This window comes from Beta vulgaris, chromosome 8 (genome assembly GCF_026745355.1).
Source record: "Beta vulgaris subsp. vulgaris cultivar EL10 chromosome 8, EL10.2, whole genome shotgun sequence".
Classification (NCBI taxonomy): Eukaryota; Viridiplantae; Streptophyta; class Magnoliopsida; order Caryophyllales; family Amaranthaceae; genus Beta; species Beta vulgaris.
The window spans coordinates 53,837,032-53,861,066 of NC_079209.1; the positions used below are offsets into that span (position 1 = coordinate 53,837,032).

A 24,035-nucleotide genomic window follows, 5' to 3' on the forward strand; every position below is an offset into this window, starting at 1 on the left:
ACATTATTTGACCATTCCATTTTGGATGATTCTATTGTAGGACCTCAACTCTTAGACTCTCACCCACACTTTCAACCCCTTTGTATTCTTTAGGTAGTATCCTAGGTGCTCCCGGGCCCAAATTAGATCCTACACCTATGTGGTTGGCTTTTGTGGCAGTATTTTTGAAAGTAGATCAGCTCTTTTTCTCTCATCACTCACTCATTCACTCTCTTTCTCTCTCATTTATTTGCTGAAATAATTTTTTTAATGTACAAATGCATATGGATTGGTGTACAATAATATACGAGTGTACATTTGGGGATGTTCAGTGATCAAAGTAATGACCATCAGTGTATATTGTGATTTATTGAATTTCGGTATGGGACTGTAATTGTAAATATTGAATTTCATTAGTGAACAAACATCAACACACCAGTGTACAAAGATTGGAAATCACTCACTTGACATATTTCGGTATGGGACTGTAATTGTACATATTGAATTTCATTAGTGAACAAACATCAACACACCCAGTTTACAAAGATTGCAAATTACTCACTTAACATCAGCTTCAGGGATTGGGTTACTTTCAGCTAGTGGACTATCATTGTACATTTTGATTTTGTTAATGAACAACCACAAAGCCAAGAATGTACAAGGGGGTTGAGTGTGGAAAAGAGAGAAATGGTGAACAGTATATGGGGGGAAATGATGGCGGTTGACATTAAATCAGTTATTAAATGGTGAACAATAACTGTCAAATCAGTTACTTTTTGAATTTTCGACATGTACACTGGATGTAATGAGAATGTACTTTGGCTATCAAATCAATTACTTTTTACATGTAATGGTGCGTTTCATTCTTCTTGCCTTGCGTTTTGGAGCTGGTGTAGGATGCTCATCCTACACCTTGGTCCAGGATCTAATAATTAGCTCCCGGGAGCATATGTGCTACCAAGTGACTAAGGACTCTTTAGGTTAATGGTATGACTTCTTATCTTACGACTTACACATGAAAAATGAAGGAATCTTGGTGGTAACATACTTTCATTGTTGGGGGAGGGTTGGAGCTTGTTGCGTCTTTGAGTGAGTGACCCTACGCGAGGGGAGCATAGAAGAAATTCTTCTTATTAAAGGATTTTCAAAAAAAAATGTGCTACCAAGTATATTCTTTCACTAATCCGTCACATATTCTGCTGAAATGTGTAAACTATAAAATGTGTAAAAAGTGCAAGAGGAAACACTAGAAAAGCTTTATACTTTTTTAGGTTGATAATAATTGTTAGTTAATAAAAACATAAAAATGTGAGTTTAGAATCATTTTCCATTGTTAGTTTTTTTTTTTTTTGTTATAAAAATTTAATATTCAATAATCCATTGTAAGGTTAGCGTGAACGTGTTATGTGTCCCTTTTATTACATGTGACTCTTTGGGCTATCAAAGTGTCTTTATTCTTTTATGTGATTTTGTGGATGAAAATTGGTTATTCTTGCCAAAAACAAGGTCCAATTATTTTCCATATAATTGAGCATGTAGAGCCCACACATATACAAAAAATTAGAACGTTAGAACTCAATATTGAAAAAAAAGGGAGAAATTGCTCACTATCCAACTTATGGCACATATATATGTCGAAGGTGTCAGCTCGTGTGATGCATACTATGATACAAACATGGATTTATATTGCTATGAATACTTGAAGAGCCACCATGTTTCAAAAATCCCGTTAATTTGTTTCCGAACTTCCTTGTTTGCTTATTCCCTTTGTGTAAATAATCTTGAGCAACAATACTATAATATTGAAATTTGAAAGTAAGTTTCAAATATAACATACAAGGTCTATTTTATCCTACTATGTTGTTATGCACAAACTTCCAATGCAGTCAATGAAACTATCATATACTTTAGATCATAGAAGTCGGAATATCTATACAAATATATTAAAAGGCCTGCGTGACAATGCACACACGCCACGTGGCACCTCTGTTACTCTACTAAAATTGTCCGATGTGTACGTAAGTCATGTCAATTAACAAAAGTAAAATTACCTTGCAACAAGATCTGAACCCGTGACCTTTGCTATTATACATGACACAATTACCATCTCAACCAGCTTTTAATCATGTTCGTTTTAAGTATCTACATTATTATATTTGTATCTTTTAAATGTTGAGTTTTCCTTAATATATTTTAATGGGAACGGAATAAAATGCATATCAAGTTCGGAAAACAATATCAACCCGAGGCAACGCCCGGAACCAAATACTAGTTTTACCTCACAATACGAAGATAATGATATAAATGAAAGAGCATCATATAGCTAATTAATATGAGCAAAAAAAAATAAAAAATTCTTGTATGTACCATACTTATAGTCCACTTAAGTATATAATAATAACGTTTTTACTGTTTTTCAGGGAAACTAGTTATTAGGCCCGGGCTATGCCCCGGGTAAGAAAAAATTTCATTTATTAATATAATACTTTATGATAATAACAATAAACACAACTTAGCCTAGTGGCTAAGACTTTAGTATATGTACTTGAGGTCTCGTGATCAAACCCTATACTACACAATTTCTAAATTCCTAGGGGTAGTACTGTAGTGGTCAACACTGCTCTTCAAATGGTATCATGCATACATAATAATTAATTTAATGAACATGCAAATTTATTTATTTTTAAGGAGGCAAGGGATATGTTTAATAACATTAACTGTGGAAACATGGATCACTAAGAGAAGTTAGATGAAATGGTGATTCTTTGAAAACCCTTACATACATAGTCAGGGGTTCGAGCCCAAACTTCAGCTTCTGGTGGCAGGAGGAGGGTGCCACGTGGCGCATCGACGTTGTTTCGCATGCCTTTTAATATATTAGTATAGATTTCTTTTGTTGAAGTAAGCAAGGTTAGAACCTGTAACTTCAATTTTTAACATTATTTATGATTGTTTAAAGTAATTCTGAAATTCGAAACTTATTTTTAAGAGTGTAAGAGCAACGCCCGCACTCCTGATTACTGTATCCGAGCTAGGCCAAAAGAGAAATGCGTGTGATGAAACGACTTGAGAGTTGAGACGCTGGGTTTCGGCAATGTGATAAGATTACCCAATACCCACTCACGGCCCATAGTATTGTCGTGTAACATCAAGATAGAGATCGATACCACAAATCCACCAAACAAACAATTATACCACACCTAACGGACTAGAATCCTTATCTTTATTAATGTTAGCTTCAAAGTTCTGATTGGAACTCCAATTTGCCACTGGATACACTACCAACTATAGATAAATAATTAAGAAATGAGATTGATGTAGGACTTTAGATATTTAATGCGGAAAAAGAGTATCATCTACCTAAACATTTAACCGCAAGAACTTTGCATAAATTAACATGAATCTAAAAAGAGCATAAAATTATACCTCTTGATGCGTGAATTCCTTTTACACCACAAGCCTTCTAGTGAAGATCCGTTAGAACGTCAAACGTCGTTCCTCTAATGTCGGTCCACGAACAACTCTTGGATCACCACGTATGCTAGTACGGAAGAGAGAAAAAAAAACTCTGTAACTTTTGGGGTGTATGATGGTTGAATGGGGAAAGGAAGAGCAAGGAGAAAATCAAAAATTTTCCTCTCTAAAGATGATGTAAAAGTTGTACTACTTTGTAACCCCTATATCTCCATATATAGAGGTTACAAAGAGGTGTTTCATGAGACTTTATTAGCCTCATAATGTCGCACATTATGAGCCTAATAAACTCATGAGTTAGTATCTTATTCCACCCATCTAAAAAACCGCCAAACCCATTTCACAAATGGGTTTGGGTAATATCCAAGGGTTGTCACATTGTGTGACCTCATAGGACCCAATATATATTAGTCGTTGGCCCAATCATATAAACCTAACAAACCGCAATTAGCTTCTAGCAAAACGTCACGATCACCAAATATTATTGAATATATTATCTCCATAATATGTCCATATACATTTAGTTTATTACACTTGATCGAAGACAAAATCCTTCAAACTTCTACTTGTCTAAGAACAAGTGTATAACCTTCAAACTCCTTAAGTCGCTTAATGTCTAACTTGATGACATGGTAAAATCGTATGTAAACCATAACAATATTCATGTTGTTTCTTGAAATTCGAGTTCGAACCATCGAAGCAAATAATTAACTCCTTAATCAATTTGAGCACGGCTAGGGGCACTAATCGAGTTGAGCAGCTCGCGAGCATCCTGTGATCGACTCGAGACCTTAACAAGTCGAGTTGAGCAAGCTCCAACTTGACTCGATAAGCTCGTGAGCAACTTCTTAAAATTTTTTTTATATAAATTGTTGAAATGAGAATGAAAAAAAATACACTTTAAAAGAAAGTAAGGTAAATAAGTTAGAAGGGGGGGGGGAACAATGCATAAAACTTATCCCACATTGGTATAAAGACAAAAAATTAAAGCCTATTTAACTTTATAAAAAGATGGTGGCTTAAACAAAAGTCCCACATTGGTTGGAAACTAAAAACCAACGCTTCTTTTCTTTATAAAAGGGAAGGATGACACTTGAGAGTTTGGGTTGAGCTTGATGCGTTTGTGTTGGGTTGAGCATAATGAGCCCAAGTCGAGTTGAGCTTAACGAGTTCGAGCCGAGTCGAGTTGAGCATCAATAATTCTTATCGAGCACGAGTCGAGCTAGGAAATTTTGTTCTCGACGAGTTTCGAGTCAATTCGAGCACAAGTTAGTCGATTTTCGAGTCGAGGCGAGCATACCCCAGCTCGCGATCGACTCGCTCGATAGGCATTTTTCATTTCTCGCTCTTTAAGAGGCCAAGACACCATACCTAACTCTTAGGAGGACTTATCCAGTCTTGTATAAATAAAATTCCCGCTCAATTCGTAGTAGTTCCAATCACTGTCTTTATATCCTCCCTTTATGGACAACGTTTTACAGTGTCTAAAACATACAAATCCTTAAGTAAGAATAGCGTCATACTCATGTCAAAGGAATCCACTAAATATATTAATGAGACTCTCATAAACCTTTTAGAAAACTCCCACTAGGTCTGCCCGAAGTGTATCAACTAACACCTATGCAAATGACTAGACATCTCCGTGTCCCCATAGCCCTTGAAACTGCACTATCAATCAACTTGCAATCTAGTCCATGAAACTGAATCATTTATGTTCAACTTTGATGATTTGAACTAGGGACCAAGGTATATTATAACTCCTGTTCACTAGATACGGTTTCATTTGTCAAATCACGTATTTGACAAACCTATCAAACGTTATAGAATACTTTGAATGTTTTATTTAATATTAAACCAAGATTAAATAACAATAATATAACCTTTTATTGATAAATATAACCAAACATATTATAAGAGTAACTACAATTGTGAACTAATTAAAAGTAAATAGTACACAATCAAAACCACTCTCGCTCCTACATGCTTAGCCATGTAGCCCTACTATGGCTCTCATGCTTAGGCTGAGGAAATGGTTTAGTAAAAGGATCAGCGACGTTGATGTTCATATGAACTTTGCTAACTATTACATCTTTTCTCTCAACGATAGATTTCTCGAATGAGTTGAAACTCCCCAAGTACATGTTTACACCTTTGATGTGATCTTGGTTCCTTAGACTGAGCTATGACACCATTGTTATCACAATGTAATAATACAATACCATCTCCAACAGTAGGCACTACTCCTAGCTCCAGAATGAACTTCTTCATCCAAACAACTTCCTTTGCTGCATCTGTTGCATCAATATACTCGGGTTCAGTTGTAGAATCAGCAACTATGCTTTGCTTTGAATTTTTCCAGCTCAATGCCCCTCCATTTAGACAAAAGATGAAACTAGATTGGGATCGAAAATCATCTTTGTCAGTTTGGAAGCTCGCATATGTGTAACCTTCAACAATTAACTTACTTTCACCTCCATACATTAAGATATTATTCTTAGTCCTTCTTAAGTACTTTAGGATATTCTTAGATGCACTCCAGTATGCGTCGCTTGTATTTGATTGGAATCTGCTACACATGCTCAAGGCATATGAAACGTCTGGGCGAGTATAAATCATGGAGTATATAATGGATCCTATAGCTGACGCATATGGAACATTACTCAATCGCTTAATCTCATCAGGTCCAGAAGGACATGAGTCTTGCTTAGCGACATGCCATGTTGAATGGAAGAAAACCGACCTCTCTTAAAGTTTTCCATGGATAAGATCAAATAAGATAAATAAGATGTTCTTTTCAACATATCTTCACTCGTTTCAGAAAAAGATAAGATAAGATCAGATAAGTTAAGAGAAGAGATGAGATAAGATAAGAGAAAATAAGTTGAACCAAACACTAGTAGAATAAATAATTATTGATGTGGTCATTAAGTAGCCTATTGCGGCGGTTTTGGCAGCAAATGTCTTCAGATTCGAAGATGGAGTTTGAGAGAAACCTATCATGAATCTGAATTGCAACCCAGTCCCGAAAATTGCAGCCAATTCAGAATCTGAATTGAAATCGAAATAGTTGAGCAAACCAGTAGAAACGAGATTATTGATAATAAGAGAAATGGAAGTTAACGACCGACGGTTAAGGAGAGAGAGGACGAAAGCAGCACCGAAGAGGAGAGAGAGAGGAGAGAGGAGCCACAGTTAATGAGAGAGAGGGATAAAACCCTAGTGAGGAGAGAGAGAGGGCGAAAACCCTAGTGAGGAGAGAGAGGAGAGAGGATAGTGAGGAGAGAGAGGAGAGTGAAGAGAGACGGCTGAGCTAATGAGGGAGAGGGGTAAACAAAACCCTAGTTGGGCCTCAATTTTTTTATACTTAAAACAACCTATTGCTGCGATTTTTTATAAGAACCGCAGCAATATATTAAAATAATATATTTTTTTATATTATTTTAATATATTGCTGCGGTTTTTTCGAGAAACCGCAGCAATATGTTTGCTCAAATAGTAAAAAAAATTTCAAAATTTTTTCTTTGAAACCATATTGCTGCGGTTTTCGGCCGAAATCACATCAATATGGTTATTTTATATTTTGCTTTTTCTTTTTACGTGATATATTGCTGCGTATCGGTAAAACCGCAACAATATCACCGCAGAAATAAACAAATATTCTACTAGTGAAACAGACCCTTAGAATACAACTCTACCTTTTTTATTCAACTAGACTACTTTTTAATTTTGTTTGCTTTCTTTTAGTATTAAGTTTTATGGAGCATTTGTTCATTTATTTTTTGGGAAAATTTCTCAAAGAACCCCAGCTTTTACCCACCTTATAATAATCTATACTTTACAATTTTCAAAAACACCTAAGTTTAAGGGCTACCTTATCGAAATAATATGAGCTCTTAAATTTTCTATATACAATATACCCAAAATATATTTGATAATGCAAAAAGATAAGAGTTTGGATTAATATGAGAACCATACCAAAATGTGAAAATATATAAGGATCAGTCATATTAACTTTTATCCACTCTCAATTATTTTAAGAATCAGAACTGTATGGGAATAATAATGACGCTACCTAAAGCGGTCTATATTCCCGATTACCTTAACAATAACATATAGGCCCAATATGAGTATGATCGTTCCTCTATTGGGAATAACTCGTTATATGGCCCGTAGGCCCTAAGAGGCTTATTTTCTCTAATTAACCTAATAAGTCATTATTATAAATAGGGGACTTATGGTCAAGGTAAAGGGATCTCTCTACCCTCTCTACAAATTACCTACTTTCTCCCCTTATATTTATCCATCTTTGTGTACTGACTTGAACGTCGGAGGCCCCGTCATGCGGACCCAACCCCATGTTTGGAGTTCATATTGCACATCTTACCGGCGAGGTTCAAGGACTATTATACATGACGACCTCGTAATATCTGGTACTGGCGCTAGAAGGAGGGGTAATAATAATTAATTATTGCTCCGAAATCTCTGGGAGAGATAGCGGTGGAGATTGCGGGACGGTCAACCTATTAATTACATACCTATGGCATATGGAATTATGGATGGCGTTCACTGACTTCACGCTATAATCAATTATAGAATTACCGCTCATAATTAGCTACTCTACTTGGCAAAATTGAAAAAATCAGAAAGATACATGGAAGGAAAATCATGGTCAACAAGAGAGAAGTACAGCCAAGCGTGTGATTCAATGTTACTGGCTTACTGCTAGTACAGCCGCGATACTACGAATTTTTCACCAGGGGTTTAAACAAGGTGGAGTCTTTCATTTACTACACAAACATATCAGATGAATGTGACTCTCAAGATGAAGCTACTGGAGTAGGAGAAGAACTAGGCAGTCTAGGCTCTGGTATATGTTGTTGACTGTTGTTACTTGGACGACCTTCAGTACAACTAATGCCAGATTTTCATCGGCTTCTCTCTAGAACAAGAATCACAACGAACCTTCACAAACAAAGAGAAAGAATCAGAACTTTCCCAAACAGAGGGCAAGAACTCAATGAAAAGATAAGTTCTCTATCTTTGCCATTATTGTTGATATACAATTTAGAACTTGAAATTGTGTACAATGACTTGAATTTTGGTCTGCTATTGTTGAGATCAATGTATGTTTACATCAAATGAATATACCTTTATCATTTTGGGGTTAGATTAATCAATGAATGTTAGGTAGGAAAGCACATATCGATAATGCACATAGAGTGTTTGATAATATGCTTCAATGAAATCCCTGCATCTCCAACGTTTTGCGTCAAGTATTTCAATCTGATTTTGCACCCAAAATAAGGTTTTCATTGTCCAACATCTGCATTCTCTTTTCTTTTCTGACTAGTGAGAACATCAAGCTAGTGTTATGTGTGCCTAGGTAGCACCACTATTGAAATCAATATGGTATTAATGTGGTAGGGTGACTTGAGTTCACCTACTATTCTATTGGATAATAATCACTAAACCAAGTCTCATTGGTCTTTAGAAATTCCAATCACAGCATATTACTACAATATGACATTAATTTTCTTGAAGTTCCTTATTATTTGATGGGATCAATTAAGCATTTATTTGGACCTGTTGTTTGCACATTAATCATTCAACAAACTGCTCAGGAGAAATTCATTTGCTATTTAGACACCCATGATTTGTGCACTCTCTAAGCAACCATGTGTACTCAGGAGCAAATGCACTCAGATTATCTGTGAAGTTACTCTAGTACTCAGGAGCAAATGCACTCAGATTATCTGTGAAGTTACTCTAGTACTAAGAGGGCTGGCAGAGGCATCCTCCGGAAGTCACGGAGCATTCAAACCTTGATCGGCCGCGAGTTCTGCCGACCGACTTGAGCTGGCTACATATGCAGAAGCTGCCAGAGGAGTAGATACGCTAGCAGTTGCGCCAGTTCTACGCTGATAAACAGCTTCAGTATTATCATCGCGAGCCATGACGGTAGCAATTGAATCGCTGTCGTCACCTGAATTAATAACAGGAGGGTTAGGAGTTGCAAACTCCTGCAAGCGGTCGTAAAAATCAGACGACACCCTAACTCCGGCATCCGCTAGGCTATCTAGCCAAGCATGCTCTCTAAGAGGGGTGACATCAAGGCCAGGAACGGCATCGGCTGGCGGATGTCTACGGGACCGTCTAGCAAGGATCTGGTGCCTAAGTATTCTAAGCATAGGCCCTAAGAGGCTCATTTACTCTATTTAACCTAATAAGTCACTATTATAGATAAGGGACTTATGGTCAAGGTAAAGGGATCTCTCTACCCTCTCTACAAATTACCCTACTTTCTCCCCTTATATTTATCCATCTTTGGGTACTGACTTGAGCGTCCGAGGCTCCGCCATGGGGACCCCAGACCCCACCCCATGTTTGGAGTTCATATTGCAGGCACATCTTACCGGCGAGGTTCAAGGACTATTATACATGACGACCTCGTAATATCAGGTACCTCTTGTTCAATACCGAAACAAGAACTAATATTTGATTGTGACTCTATATATTATTTTTGAACTTTTGCGTTCCAATTTTCAGTTTATAAATAGTTAATATGTAGCTATTTGGATTTGTATTTATTCCAAAAGAGTTGAGGATATAATTGTCCTTTTGTAAATCTATATTTTTGAATGCTCAAATATGTGTTGCTGCTGGTAATGCATAAACAACTTTAATTAAATTTCTCCCGGGTTTTCTAAAGGACTTCGAGCCCAAGTGAGTCAAATCCTAGATCCGCCACTGTCCAACACTCTCTCCATCTTTTTTTCTATTAATATCATGATTCTTGACCACGAATAGTTGCTGCCTTCTAAAAGTAAAATGTTTGGGAGCTTCAAACTTTAGTGATTCATGTACACGAAAACAAAATCGGTACCAGTTAATACGTTCTAGTCAGACAAAAAGGATTACTAAAAGATGGGCATGGGAGCATGTCTGATGCATAAGCCATGATGTTCATGACTGAGTACGCCCGTTGAAAAGGAATTATTGAAACTTTCGCGTGTTGTTTAAAGAATGTCATTGAAATATATAGAAGGAATGAACTAAAAAGGCAAAGAATGTAGAAATAATCAACAATATGAAGTATATTCTCAGGAAAAAAACTTTCCCAGATGAGAAATGAATAAACTAAAGCAGAAGACAAGAAGACTGAGTAATGATCAAAACAAATAGAAATATGATAACTGTCAAATTGATCACTAACATTTCTACTGATGAATAGACAAAACATTACCTCACTGACATTCTTTTACCCCACTCAATACCAATACCTGGTTATGATGAAGATGGCACAAATCAAGACTCATAATTTAAGTCATGGTAGTAACAAGCTTCTTGTGCTTCAATTGTTGCTACTGGTTGGTGCAGTTTGTCAAGGATGGTGCTTGGAATTCTCCTATTTAAGTTTTCCACAAGAAGTTGAGCAAGATTTCGAAAGAAGTGGGGATGCATACATAGTTGGAGATGCCCTTCAAGTTACAAGGGACAATCGTGATTCCATCCACAATCTTTCAGGAAGAATCCTATATAAGAAGCCCATCATACTATGGAAGGAGGGGCATGTTGCAACTTTCAACTCTACATTCGTGCTCAATGTGACACCCGAGTCTAATCCTCCTGGTGATGGGCTAGCCTTTATCATGACTGAAGATATGAGGGTTCCAGATAATAGCTCAGATCAGTGGCTCAGAATAGTTAACCCCAGCACCAATGGATCCTCTGCCAGCAGAATAGTCGCGGTAGAAACCAAACCACATTGACTAGTTCAGAAATTATTATTGCATGTGGTAAAAATCTTACCGCTATGATCATCTATGATGGTCGGACAAAAACCATGACTATATCTGTTTTTAAAGGGAATTTTGTACAAGATAAATCTGCCGTTTTATCAATTTCTAATCTTAACCTTTCTGAGTATCTTCCTTCAAAAGTATATTTCGGGTTTTCCGCTTCAACTGGACCCTATACAGTTGAGCGGAACTGCATTCGAGAATGGTATTTCAGCATTAACGGCATAGATGAAGACCCTATACCTCCATCAGAGCTAGAAATCCTTCAAGTGCTACTTTGGATTGGGATATCTGTGATCATTTTGGGTTCATTCTGTGTAGTTGGTGGTTACTTTTACCGCATAATACGAAAAGGGTCATCTGATGTGTACAATTTACCCATATTTTCAGGAGTTGGTCCGAAGAAGTTCAAACTCAAGGATCTCAAGGCTGCTACAGGGAATTTCAATAAGAAAAATGAACTTGGGAGAGGAGGCTTTGGCATAGTTTTTAAAGGAACTTTGGGGGGACAACTAGTGGCGGTAAAAAGAATAAAAAACGACACACCAAAAGGAATGGAAAATCTGATTGCTGAAGTCACCACGATTGGTAGCCTTCATCATAAGAATATTGTAGAACTAATTGGATGGTGTTATGAGAGAAACGAGCTCCTCTTAGTATACGAGTATATGCACAACAGAAGTTTAGACACATTGCTATATAACGACGAAGGGAACTTAAGCAAGGAGACTTATGATATAAAGATAAGTTGGTATAAGAGATATAACATTCTCTGTGGCGTTGCCCAAGCTTTGGATTATCTTCACAATGAGTGCTTAAGAAGAGTATTAGTGTATTACACAGGGATATAAAAGCCAGCAACATAATGTTGGATTTCGAGTTTAATGCAAGACTTGGAGATTTTGGACTAGCTCGAATGTTTAAACTAAGTGAGAAGACTCATCATTCAACAAAAGAAATTGCCGGAACACCTGGGTACATGGCACCAGAGATCTTTCTCACCGGTAAAACAACAACAGAAACAGATGTATTTGCATTTGGTGTTCTGGCACTAGTGCTAACCTCTGGGAAAAGAACAGGAATTCGATGGGAAAATGAATATGTTGACAATATAATTGATTGGGTATGGAAACTTTATTCATCAGAGTCGATTACCAGTGCTATAGACCTTAAATTGAAGGGGAATTGTGATGAAAAGCAAGCAAATTGTATGCTTCTATTGGGGTTAGCTTGTTGCCATCCAAATCCAACCATGAGGCCATCTATAAGATATGTTCTGCAGGTTTTGATAGGTGAAGCAAGTCTACCATCAGTCCCTATCGAGAAGCCTGCCTTCGTATGGCCAGCGCCTTCCCCATCTTTCACCTCTAATGATTCTTGTGGCGGAGGAATGCTAAGTACAATGTCTAGCCTCAGTGGAAGGTGATTCGTCTTTTCAATGTCATCATCTTTTTCTTAACTTCTGATCATGTTCTCGTTTAACAATGTAATTTTTTTAAAAAAAATTTCCATGATTTAATCTGTATTATGTATGCTTTGTTTCAAAGTAATTGATGTTGTTCTAAATTAAATATTACATGTGAGTACTTGAGAAGTTGAATATATATGAATAAAAGATCAATTTCCCTTCCATATATAGTTGTGCAGATCAAGTGGATTGCTAGTTCTTACATTTGAAATTTGGTTGAATAGTATTCCCTAGTTAAGACCCTTTTTTTTTTTTTTTGCTGAAACCATGTTTTATAAGGTGAACAAGGTTATAAAATTACAAAATATTGCTAGAATGTTTATTACAATATTTTGTAGAAACAACACAATCTGGGTAGATCAGAGAAAGCATATATTGTAATCATCCTTATTTTATTTAGTCTAAACAAAGAGGACATAGTTCAATACTTTAAATATTTGTTCTCATCCAAATATAACTCCGTCAATCAATTTGAGTTAAGCAATGTATGATCTAAATCAAGAATTAGATATAGTTAGTTACTTTTGGTTTAATAAAGGATTAACTTCAGGATTATGTAACTAAGTATTAACAATAATGGGGACATAATAAAAGGCTCATCTATACACCAATTGTTGAAGGGATTTATATGCAGACACGGATGATTTATGTGCTCTGTTTTAAGTCTTTTGATCAATGTGAAATGGTTATATTTAAAAAAATCAATACATTATTGTGAAAAAACCTTCAAAACAAAGATGGTAAGATTCTCTTAGATTGACTATTTCCCACTAATGGTCTAATGGATACCAATGTCAAAGTTCACAGAATGACATCTGAGGACATGGTGAACTCAAATCATGTAGCAACATTAGACAGCTTGAGACGTTGAATATCTTCAATAACAGAAGTTAAATCATCATAAGAAGAACCACCTTCCTCAACTGCTTTCTTAGCAGCAATTCCAAACTTGTTAGCTCTGCGTCGTCTTTCCTCAGCTTCCTCATGATCACCCATCAACTCCCTCAAACCATTCTCTATATTACCTCTTTCCACTAACTCATCTGTTCCATCAATCATGGAGCTCCACTTCATGTTCCCTACCCCAACTCCGGTCTTCAACACATCAATAAACAACCTTCGATGGTAGAATTGTTCCGCGGATAGAGGCCAAGCCACTACAGGTAACCCTGCAGTGATGGCCTCCATCGACGAGTTCCATCCACAATGAGTCATAAATCCGCCAGTAGCTGGATGCTCTAATATCTTCGCTTGGGGTGCCCACGCCATGAGAACCCCAATACGTTTCTGTGTTATCCTTTCCTCAAATCCCTCAGGTAACCATTTATCCCCTTCTTCCCCTGTTTCCTCCTTTTTCCTGACCACCCATATAAATGGATGGCCTGAGGATTCGAGTGCCGAAGCAATCTCAAATAACTGAGCTGAACTGAATCGCGACAAAGTTCCAAAACTTACATATACAACTTTTCCTTTTGGCATTGTGTCCAGCCATTCCAAACATGGGTGCTTCTTCTCTTGCTCTACTTCATTACTTTCTTGGTTGATATTGGGGTTGAGTTTGCCGAGTACAACATCATGGTGTAAGAAAAGTGGGCCGAGGCACCAGGCACGACGACCCAATGTGTTCCTGTAGTACTCTATGTAGTCCTTCTCCAAGTCATAGAAGCTATCAACAAGAGCACCATAACAATTGCGATCACCCTCAGTGACTTTGTTGGCGAAGGTGGTGTAAGGACTAGGAGTTTGGATCCATTGTGGAAGTTCTGATCGGGTCATGTAGATCGGATGTGGGAGGCCTGGAATGAGGAAGGGTTCTTCATCGGATTGGATACCCTCATGAGGAGCAAGCCTACATGAACAACAACATACTATGATCAACGAGTGATCCAAGTAGAGAAACAGAGAACAAATAAGCTTAAAAAGTGCAAATGTTGATTTTATTGTGATGCATTCACTTTTAGTAAGTGTTAAGTTCATAGATAAAAGGATGGAGTTGTAGATTGTAATGGATGCAGTCTTACAGAACAACTACAATAATAGAAATATTATACTTTGCCAATCGATTTTTAAACATCTTTCATAGTTTTGGTTACTCTACTAATTAGGATGAAAAGAGTGTATTAGGCCAACAGTTTTTTGGCAACAAATTTAATTTTCATGTGTCTTTCATTTGAATTGATGGTGAAATAGTGTTCAATAAAGTAAACTTTAGTTGAGATACTGTTTTTAAGGACATTTAGAAAATTCGCTTTTAGGTCTATGTATATAAATATAATAATTATTGTATACTAATCTAACAAAGGACTAGTAGACTATCAATCTAATGATTACAACTAGCACAACAACTAACCTCTACTATAACCACTATCATTGTTAAACATTACTTATGTCATTTTAGAGGCCAGGATAGTGTTTGTGATAAACTAAATGAGAAACGATAACTAATAGACCGTAATAAACTAGCATTGTAACTAACATCTATCACATCTACTTATGTCGAGAAACCATATGTGAGAATAGTAAAAGCGAATTTTGAATGATTGTGCTAACCACAACCTATACCTCTACAAATGGAACTATTCAATGTTTACTAGATATGAAAGAAAACATGATTTTGTCATGGATTCCTGACAATTCTACCAATTTGAAAATGTATATATTGCGTTTTGGCCTAAGATTAACAAATTTCCAAAACCAGAGTACACTTGAAGACATAAAAAGCATATAAGTATTAGTCCAATCAACCAGATAGTGTAGAAATATTGACCAGCATGTATAGAATTGATTGATCTAGTAGTAGAATTAAATTGGCTTTTAACATAATCTATTGAGTATAAGCAATAAATTAAAAATAAAAGTGAAGTTTATGGTACCTAGCAATAGCATCAACAGCAGCCAGAGCAAAAAAAGCTCGAACATGATAGATCAAGCGAGGAATACCAAGCTCAGCAGCAAGCTCAGTAGCCCAAAAGCAGTGCATATCAGCAACAACAAAGTCAGGTTTAGCCGCCCTAACCTTAGCTTCCATAGGACCTTGAAGCATGAAAAAAGCTCGAAAAACTTTTCCAGCTACATCCAAATTTGTTGCAGTGCTAAAATTCTCAACCCCCTCAGGTAAGCCAACTTCCTTACTAGGGAAGTCGACATACTCGAGATCAATGTGGAGGCCAAGTTTGTTAAGGGAGTCGATGGTGTCGCGAAACGAGAGCGCATTGTGAGGAGTGCTTAGGAAAATTACGTGCACTCCGCGGGATGCGAAGAGCTTAGCAATCTGAAAGAGGGGTATGTAATGGCTTGGTGTTAAGTATGGTAGGAAGTATGCCGTGAGCTTGCTTTTTGTGCTTCCATTTGCTACTGCTTTTGACTCCATCTCTTATTTGTTTTTTTCTTGATCAAAAGCTTTGGTTGAACAAGGGTTGGATTCAAGGATTATATATGTTGGACACTTTCGTTATAGCAATGCTATTGCTAGCTCGTGTTGCTCGAGGATACGCAAGACGGCAAGAGTACGTAAATAGATTTTAGATCTAACTCTTTTTTTAGCAACAGGTGATAGCCTAGCGAGGAACTTATATATTCTGGGATCGAGTCGTACTCCATACAGAGAGAAATCCCCAATCTCTCCCCTACTTGCAAGCGATTTCTTACCTTACTAAAAAAATAGATCCGTTTATTATATTTCCTCACTTTTGTTTTTTACATATTTCAATGCACTACTTAAATTATTTATTATCGTTTCAATTTAGTTGTGATACTTTCTATTTTGGGAAGTTTTAATTTAGTTGTGACACTTTAATTTATTTTGGGTAATAATTTCTCTCTATCTTTCTTCTATCACATGAGACCATTTTATTTCTTTTTCTCTATCTTTATCCTCTTCAAAATTTGTCTAGGAGTTCGTGATTTTAAAAGCATCACAACTAAATTGGAATAGAGAGGAAGTATATTTAAGTATCGATGAATAAATCTCTATACATTTTGAGACTAAACCATCAATACGTTACTTCTTCAGTTCTAAAATACGTGAAACATTCTATATTTATATGAGCGTTTTTTCAAACAAATTTTTCAGTTATTTTAAAACAAATAAGGTGTATGATAGCATTTGTATTATATATTAGTTTTAAAATGCGATCAAAATTAGTATTTAAATAGCGCAAAATTTTCTTTAAACTCGAAAGTAGTATCTATCAAATTTCCTTGCACACTAATATTATTAAATTAATGTTTATATTCTCCGTACAAGATAAAGCAATTACAAGAAACTACAAATAATATTCATCGAAAAGCTAAAATCTTCAGGAATCACCCCCCGTCCCCCCGTGCCACACGAGGCACCAAAGGTGGGATATTGTGGATTTGTGGGGGAAAAAAGCTTTAAAATATTAAATTTTATCAAAGTGACACGTGAGTATGTGAATTTACCATTTAGCCATGAAAACACCCAACTCCCTCGCGCATCACGAGCCAACCAACAATATATAAAATATTTCACAGAGTAATAACCTTTCATTATACCAATAAGAAAAATCATAGACCAAAAATATTCGATTATAAATATATGTAGCATCATAAAGTGATAAAGTATTCACAAAAGCATTTTCAGCAAGTAAAAAATCGAAAATGAGGTCAAGTTTAAGGAGCTCAAAAGCAAGAAATGAAATGGGTTTTCTGGGTTTAGTAATACTAATAATAGGAATATCAATATGTATTCCAAAAATTGCGAGCTCAGAAAATAGTATTAGTAAAGATGAGCAAAAGAAGTTAAGGTTCAATAAAAATGGAGAATTTAAGATACTTCAAATCTCAGATATGCATTATGCTAATGGGAAAGATACACCTTGTGCTGATGTTTTGCCCTCTCAAATGGATACTTGCTCTGATCTCAACACTACTGATTATCTGCGCCGTTTTATTCAGATGGAGAAGCCTGACCTCATTGTTTTCACTGGTAATACTACCTCCGTTTTTTTAGTTGCAACGTTTGACAAATTGCACTATTCATGTTATCTTATTTGATCACATTTATTGATTTATATGTTAAACAAAATATAGTCATGTGGGGTCTTGTTTGATTCGTTTCGATGTAAGTTTTCATAATATCAAATTTTTATAATTTTTACTTACATATAATTAGAGATAAAACGATTTGAAATTATACATTGGCAAGCGTGAAAGTCAAAATATTGCAACTAAATAAAAACAGAGGTAGTATTTACTTTCCTTCATGTTTTTCCGCATGTCTGAATTATTTCAACCTACCTTTTTTCCGTATAGTGTAGTTGCACATATTTTTATTTTTTATAAGGTAAAGAAAAACCTTGACAAGTTGGGAAATAAAGAGTTCGCAATTTATTTAGGGCCGTCAAAAAAAATTGTTTAGGATGAGAATTAAGAGAAGCTGTAACTACTAGGCCATTCCTTATTCTTAATGGAGTTGCACATATATCTAGTCTGTTTTCTAAGATGCAGTATTTGTCTTTTCGGTAGGTGGATTAATTTTTTTTGGTAAGGTGAATAACTTGTGGGTTGCTCTTGCATAAGGGCCGACCCACATGGTCATACACTTGGAATAAGGGCATGTTCTCTTCGGCATAAAACAGCTGGACTGAACTGAACTGAACTGAATTAAATTGAACTGAACTGAATTGAATTAAATTGAACTGAATTGAATAGAACTAAACTGAACTGAAATGAATAGTGATATGTGAGAGCAAAAGTATTGTCCAGCTGAACTGAACTGATCCGAACCGAACCGAATTGAGCTGAACTGAAAATAAGCTGGGGAGAACATGATCTAAGGGGGTAATGTAAGTGGAAATCTCCTCCAAATGCCTTCATTTGGTCACTTGAGGTTATGAGATAAAATGTTTATTAAGTGAGCGAAGCTAAACTTGATATTCAATTACTTCTATATACTAAAAAGATTGTTACACTTGATATCTTTCACTATTTACTAATTTTCCTTCTAACCATCATTTGTGAGTTATACATAAGGAAAAATATCTATACTAATATATTAAAAGGAGTGCGGAAACAAGAAACGGTGCAACGTGGCGCTCTCCCTAGGAAGTTTTAGTTCATGTTATCCATGTACAATAAAAAAATTAGAAATTGCATAGGATAGATTTTGATCCCATGACCTCAAGTTTATGTACTAAAGTTTTAACTACTAGACCAAGTTTTATTTAGTGTTATCATATCAAAGTACAATATTAATAAATGAACATTTTTTTCTTACCCGGGGCATAGCCCGGGCCTAATAACTAGTTGTCAAATGAAATCTTGTTAGATTCGTTGTAATATGTATATTAAATAAATATTTAATATTTATAATTTCTAAAGATACATAATTACGGTATTGGTATTTAAAGTTTTGCATTGACATAAGTGAAAAATATAAATGTCTTTTTGAAAATAAAGATAGTATAATTTTTTATTGGACTTGCCCAGTGCCCACATGTGATGAGAGCCTCGCCATGGGTTTTACCCTAAACCAGTGTAGTACCTGCATGATGCCAATATAAAATAAAAAAATTATTTTTTTTGGCAAAAAAAAAAAGTCCGAAGGATATTCTATACTAAACCAAATGAGCTTTTGTAAGAGGAGAGCTCGGTTCACATACAAGCCCAAATAACATTTCATATTAAAAATTATTGACAATGGTGGGAGTAGCTCCTCTAACTTACAATGTAATAGTTTTTATCTTCTTTCTCAAATGTGGGACAATCTATGTTACTCAGACACGAATTGAGTGTCTACTCGGATACGGGTGTCCAAGTGTCCGACTCGGCTATTTTGTAGAAAAAAGTCAAGTTTTTAGTTTAAAATGAAGTATCCATGTAAAGTGTCGTGTCAGTCACAACACGACACAACACCCCGATTTTGAGGTATTAACACTGGGAACAACTATTTCCAACTGTGTGTTATACTCTTAACAGCCCAAATGTGCAAAAATTACAATCTTATATACTTCTCATACGGACCATATAATATAAATCACCTTAAATTAGTACTACTTTATATGAGAGGTTGGATGCTCATGTTTGTAGCTTCATCAAAATTATACTCCCATTTTTTGTGGATTAACTAACTAATGCATAGTTTACCTTGATTTCTTAATCTTATAATTGATAAAACTTAACACAATTGTCTCATAAATGTAGGTGACAATGTGCATACAATTGATGCCTATAACTATAATAGATCCATGGATCAAGTATTTGCACCAGCAATTGAGTCCAACATTCCATGGACTGCTATACTTGGCAACCATGATGTGAATGTTCTGCAGACTGGAGTTTCAAGAGAAGCAGTGATGGAATACATAGCGGGAATGAAGAATACCTTATCCCTTAAGAATCCTGCCAATCTTGAAGAAGGTGAGGAAATTTGGGGATGGGGAAACTACAACTTGGAGGTTGCTGGTGTTGAAGGTTCCATTTTGCAAGATAAGTCTGTCTTGAACCTTTATCTCCTTGATACTGGTGATTATACATACAGCTTGGTTCCTCCTATCTACTTTGGCTATGAGTGGATCCAACCTTCTCAGCAATCATGGTTCCTTCGCACTTCGAAACAACTTCAGGTAATTATCTCATCTGATCCCTCCCTTTTCTGCTTAAATGATTGTTTGGTTGCCATCTAGGGGTTGTTCGAATTCTCTGTAATGTCAAAAATTGTGTGGTCGACTATAATTTGTGTGCGAGTTAGGCTGTATTCTCCTCAACCGATTATTGCTGAAAGTAAAATCTTTTAAACTCAAACTTAAGGTTTTGCTTAACAAACTTATTTTTGCCAATCATAACTTATATCTGGAAGACTTGCTGTTTATGAGGAGACTTCAGGCTTGGGGTACGGTCTTGAGGCTAAACAGGATGAACACAACTAAATTCTGTATATTTCTTAAGGGAACCATGTAATCTCCAATTTTAACGTATTTGAGAAAAATATACTCCATATAAGATAATTTGTAGACAAGTGGTATGATAATACTGATTACGAATGCAGGAAGCCTACCAGAGTGCACCAGAACCACAAAAAGGTCCAGCTCCCGGGTTGGTGTTCTTCCACATTCCAATACCCGAATTGAACAACATCAGTGAATCAAAAATGATTGGTGTAAAACAGGAGGAAGTGATATGCCCAGGTGTAAATTCTGGGTTTTTTGACACCATGCGTGCAGCAGGGGATATCAAGGCTGCTTTTGTTGGACATGGTCATGTAAACGACTATTGTGGTAAGCTTTGTGACATACAACTTTGCTATGATGCTGGATTTGGTTACCATGGATACGGTATAGCTGGTTGGCCGAGAAGGGCAAGAGTGATCAATGTCAAGCTGGATAAAACTGAAGATGGTAACTGGGGTCCTGTTAAGTCTATTGTTACATGGAAGCGACTTCATGATGATTATCTTACCCTTATTGATCCTGAAGTCCTTTGGACCTCTACTCGTAAGTGTGCCGTACTTCTTACTCAAAAACAATGGATCAGTACTGCATGATTTATGTTCAGTTTTCTTTGCTCAGTTCACTTAAGTTTTGTCTGAACTTGTTCCTTATCTGAACAACGAAACTCGTTTAAATTGAGCTTGATGTTAACCATTAGGCTTTTCCTATGCAGGAGATCAATCTGCATCTTTGTTCAAACCAATCATGAGCGAATAAGGGGTACCGAAAGCTTATTTGCGTATGTTATGGCACTGTTCGCAGATGCAAACAGTAGCTAGGAGTATTTAGCTATTAGAGTTTAGATGAAAGAGTAGCAAAAAAGAAAGAGGGAGAGAGAGTATATAGTAAATAAGATTTCGCTAAGTTACTTCAAATCTTAGCCTTTCAAAATCCAAATATGCATGTAACTAGAGGAGTAGAGGTTAAGATAAGGAGTTCCATGAAGTATCTTTTATTTATGCTTGTGTAACTCTCTATAAGTATTATCCTTTTCTAATGTGTTGTAAGTAAACTTTGATGAATAAGACGCTTGCAGTCATTGGTGTGGGAGATATGGATTTCTCTCAAGATTTTGGAATTCTTTTTCTCCCTGTTTGATCCTCAAACAAAGTAGCTAAATGAAGTATAATTTTGATTCGAGATTACCCCTTTTTGGCTTCATTAGTCTCTACTTGGTGTTGGATTAGTGAGCTAAATTCTTGATATGAAATCCAGGATGGTGACTCATGGATCATATACCAACTTCTGTTGAGAAAAGAAGCACAAATACAAGCGGAAACAACAACACACTCTTTCCCTTTTAATGGTGTTAGATCAGAATTCAACACTATGAACCAATTAATCTTTAAACAAGACAACAATCAAGCACAAACACACACATCCAAAACATTCCACACACAAATATATGAAAATCATTTGAAAAGCGATATATGTGGTAAAAGCCTAATACGGGAAAACATCCACGAACACCATAAGTTGGCACCAAGCCATTCCACTAATTGATCAATAATTGATTAACGTACCATCAAGACTCAAGTCTTCTCTAGAATCAACTAGAGGCATATACAAACATCACGGAATTACCTTGGTATTTTTCATTTTTTTGGCTTTTTTTGACAGGAAAAGGGTAACATAATATTAAGACGAAATATCAGTTGTCACCATTGGCATTACATCAGGTGGAATTTCTTCCAACCGGACCTGAAGTCCATCACTCTCCAAGCTACATCTGGCTAGAAGATGTGCTACTTGATTCCCGATCCTTTTAACAAAGCAAAATGAAACATTCACACACTGCAACAATAAGAAATAGATGTCCTATAAGATAAGACCAAACTCTCAGCTAATCTTTTTTTTCCTTTTCAAGGCTTCACATAGCAGCATATTGTCTGTCTCTAGCACAAAGCTTTTAAAGCCCGCTTCCATAGCCACTATTATACCTTACCTGGCTGGCATAGCTTCACCCACCTCCGCGGTGCAGCTCCCCTTCCTGGCCTTCCAGCTATCACACATAGCCATCAAAACATCCCCAACTCCAACCCCCAGCACTGCCCCCATTCTCATCTTCTCTCCTTCCCTGAATGCTGCATCCACATTCAATTTCATCCCCTCCCCACTTGGTGGAACCCATTTGGTACTCAACTCCACCCCTTGACTTCTATTAATCATAGCACAACCCTCAACTTTTCTATACAATCTTATTCATCAACATTTTAAAAACTTGCATACTATACATTGGAATTGCCTATGCTACTACTTTTATAAGGACTTCTCTTCTTATTTGAGGCTAGAACTTCTCCTTCCACCCTTTTAACTTCTTCAGACTCTATCTTAAATAATTTGGAAAACTTCCATCTTAAGCAACGTATATAAGTAGGAAGCTATCTACTAGAGATGATAAATAGTCCTTGGCCCGACCCAAATCCGCAAGGACCTGACCCATTTTATAACGGTCTGGGTCTAGAAATTTTAGACTCAATGGGTCCGGGTCCCAGAGAGCACAGGTTGGGTCTGGATCCACATATGCTAGACCCAGACCCGATCCGCAAATTCATTTACATATATTAGAAAAAAAATTACCTAAACTCTAAGGTTTGAGTTAGGATTTTGTGAACTCATTAGTGTTGTAACTCGATCTAAGACTTATAACTTTGTAAGTTGTAACATTTTAAGATTTTATGAGTTAAATTTTTAAATTTTGTTTTGATAAAGCTTTAACCATGGATGCATGACCTATATATATTAGGGCGAAAATTTTTAATTACATATATTCAAAAATGTGATGAAAACTTTAAACTAAGAAGGACCCATTTAGGACCATGGACCCTCTAGACCTAGCGGATCTGGGTCTGGGTCTGAAAAATCAAGATCCAATTGGTCGTCACCTTATTTTCGCTCAAGAGATACTCGCGTATGTTGTTCAACAATGAATAGAAGTACATAACTATACCACTAAATAAACTCGAGGAGTACCAAGGATGTCTTGGCCTAGTGGTTAAGATTGAGATGCTGTGAACAATAAGTCACATGTTCGAATCCCCCTTCCCGTTCTTTGTACTTTGTACTGTCTTCATGGCTCATATGGATAAAAAAACTAGAGGAGTTACTTTTCGTTCTTTGCCAAATTAATTTTAAGAGCAACTAACCTTTAAATTTGTAAATGGTACAATCTCTCCGGAGCAATCCAATCTCATCCCAACAAGATGAAAATTAGCATAGTATCAAAACCCAAGTTAAGCCCAAAATTTTGGGTCAAAATAATAAAAAATAGGAAAATTTGTCAAAAACCACCTTTTATAATCACTTTTTTGTGAGAAACCACCTTTTAAAAAATTTTGGTTAATTAGCCACTTTTTTGGTTCT

General features: G+C 36.2%; 3 protein-coding genes across 3 annotated transcripts; 2 read left to right on the forward strand and 1 right to left on the reverse strand.

Annotated features, from left to right (window-relative positions):
• Positions 1 to 7,984: 7,984 nt before the first annotated feature.
• Positions 7,985 to 12,678, forward strand: LOC104901894 (probable L-type lectin-domain containing receptor kinase S.5). The gene is given in 3 exon segments (XM_057391597.1): positions 7,985 to 9,912; positions 11,643 to 12,076; positions 12,079 to 12,678. Coding segments are annotated over 3 exon segments (1,113 nt in total). The 5' UTR covers positions 7,985 to 9,833.
• Positions 12,679 to 13,386: 708 nt separating this feature from the next.
• LOC104901833 (anthocyanin 3'-O-beta-glucosyltransferase) lies at positions 13,387 to 16,237 on the reverse strand. Its single transcript, XM_010689459.4, has 2 exons — positions 15,594 to 16,237; positions 13,387 to 14,569 (listed from the first exon to the last, which is right to left on the reverse strand). The coding sequence occupies exons 1-2, from the start codon at positions 16,088 to 16,090 to the stop codon at positions 13,558 to 13,560; spliced, it is 1,509 nt and encodes a 502-aa protein (XP_010687761.2). The 5' UTR covers positions 16,091 to 16,237; the 3' UTR covers positions 13,387 to 13,557.
• Positions 16,238 to 17,238: 1,001 nt separating this feature from the next.
• LOC104901834 (probable inactive purple acid phosphatase 29) lies at positions 17,239 to 21,750 on the forward strand. The gene is made up of 4 exons (XM_010689460.4): positions 17,239 to 17,671; positions 19,888 to 20,309; positions 20,732 to 21,176; positions 21,346 to 21,750. The coding sequence occupies exons 1-4, from the start codon at positions 17,344 to 17,346 to the stop codon at positions 21,387 to 21,389; spliced, it is 1,239 nt and encodes a 412-aa protein (XP_010687762.2). The 5' UTR covers positions 17,239 to 17,343; the 3' UTR covers positions 21,390 to 21,750.
• The last annotated feature ends 2,285 nt before the right edge of the window (positions 21,751 to 24,035 follow it).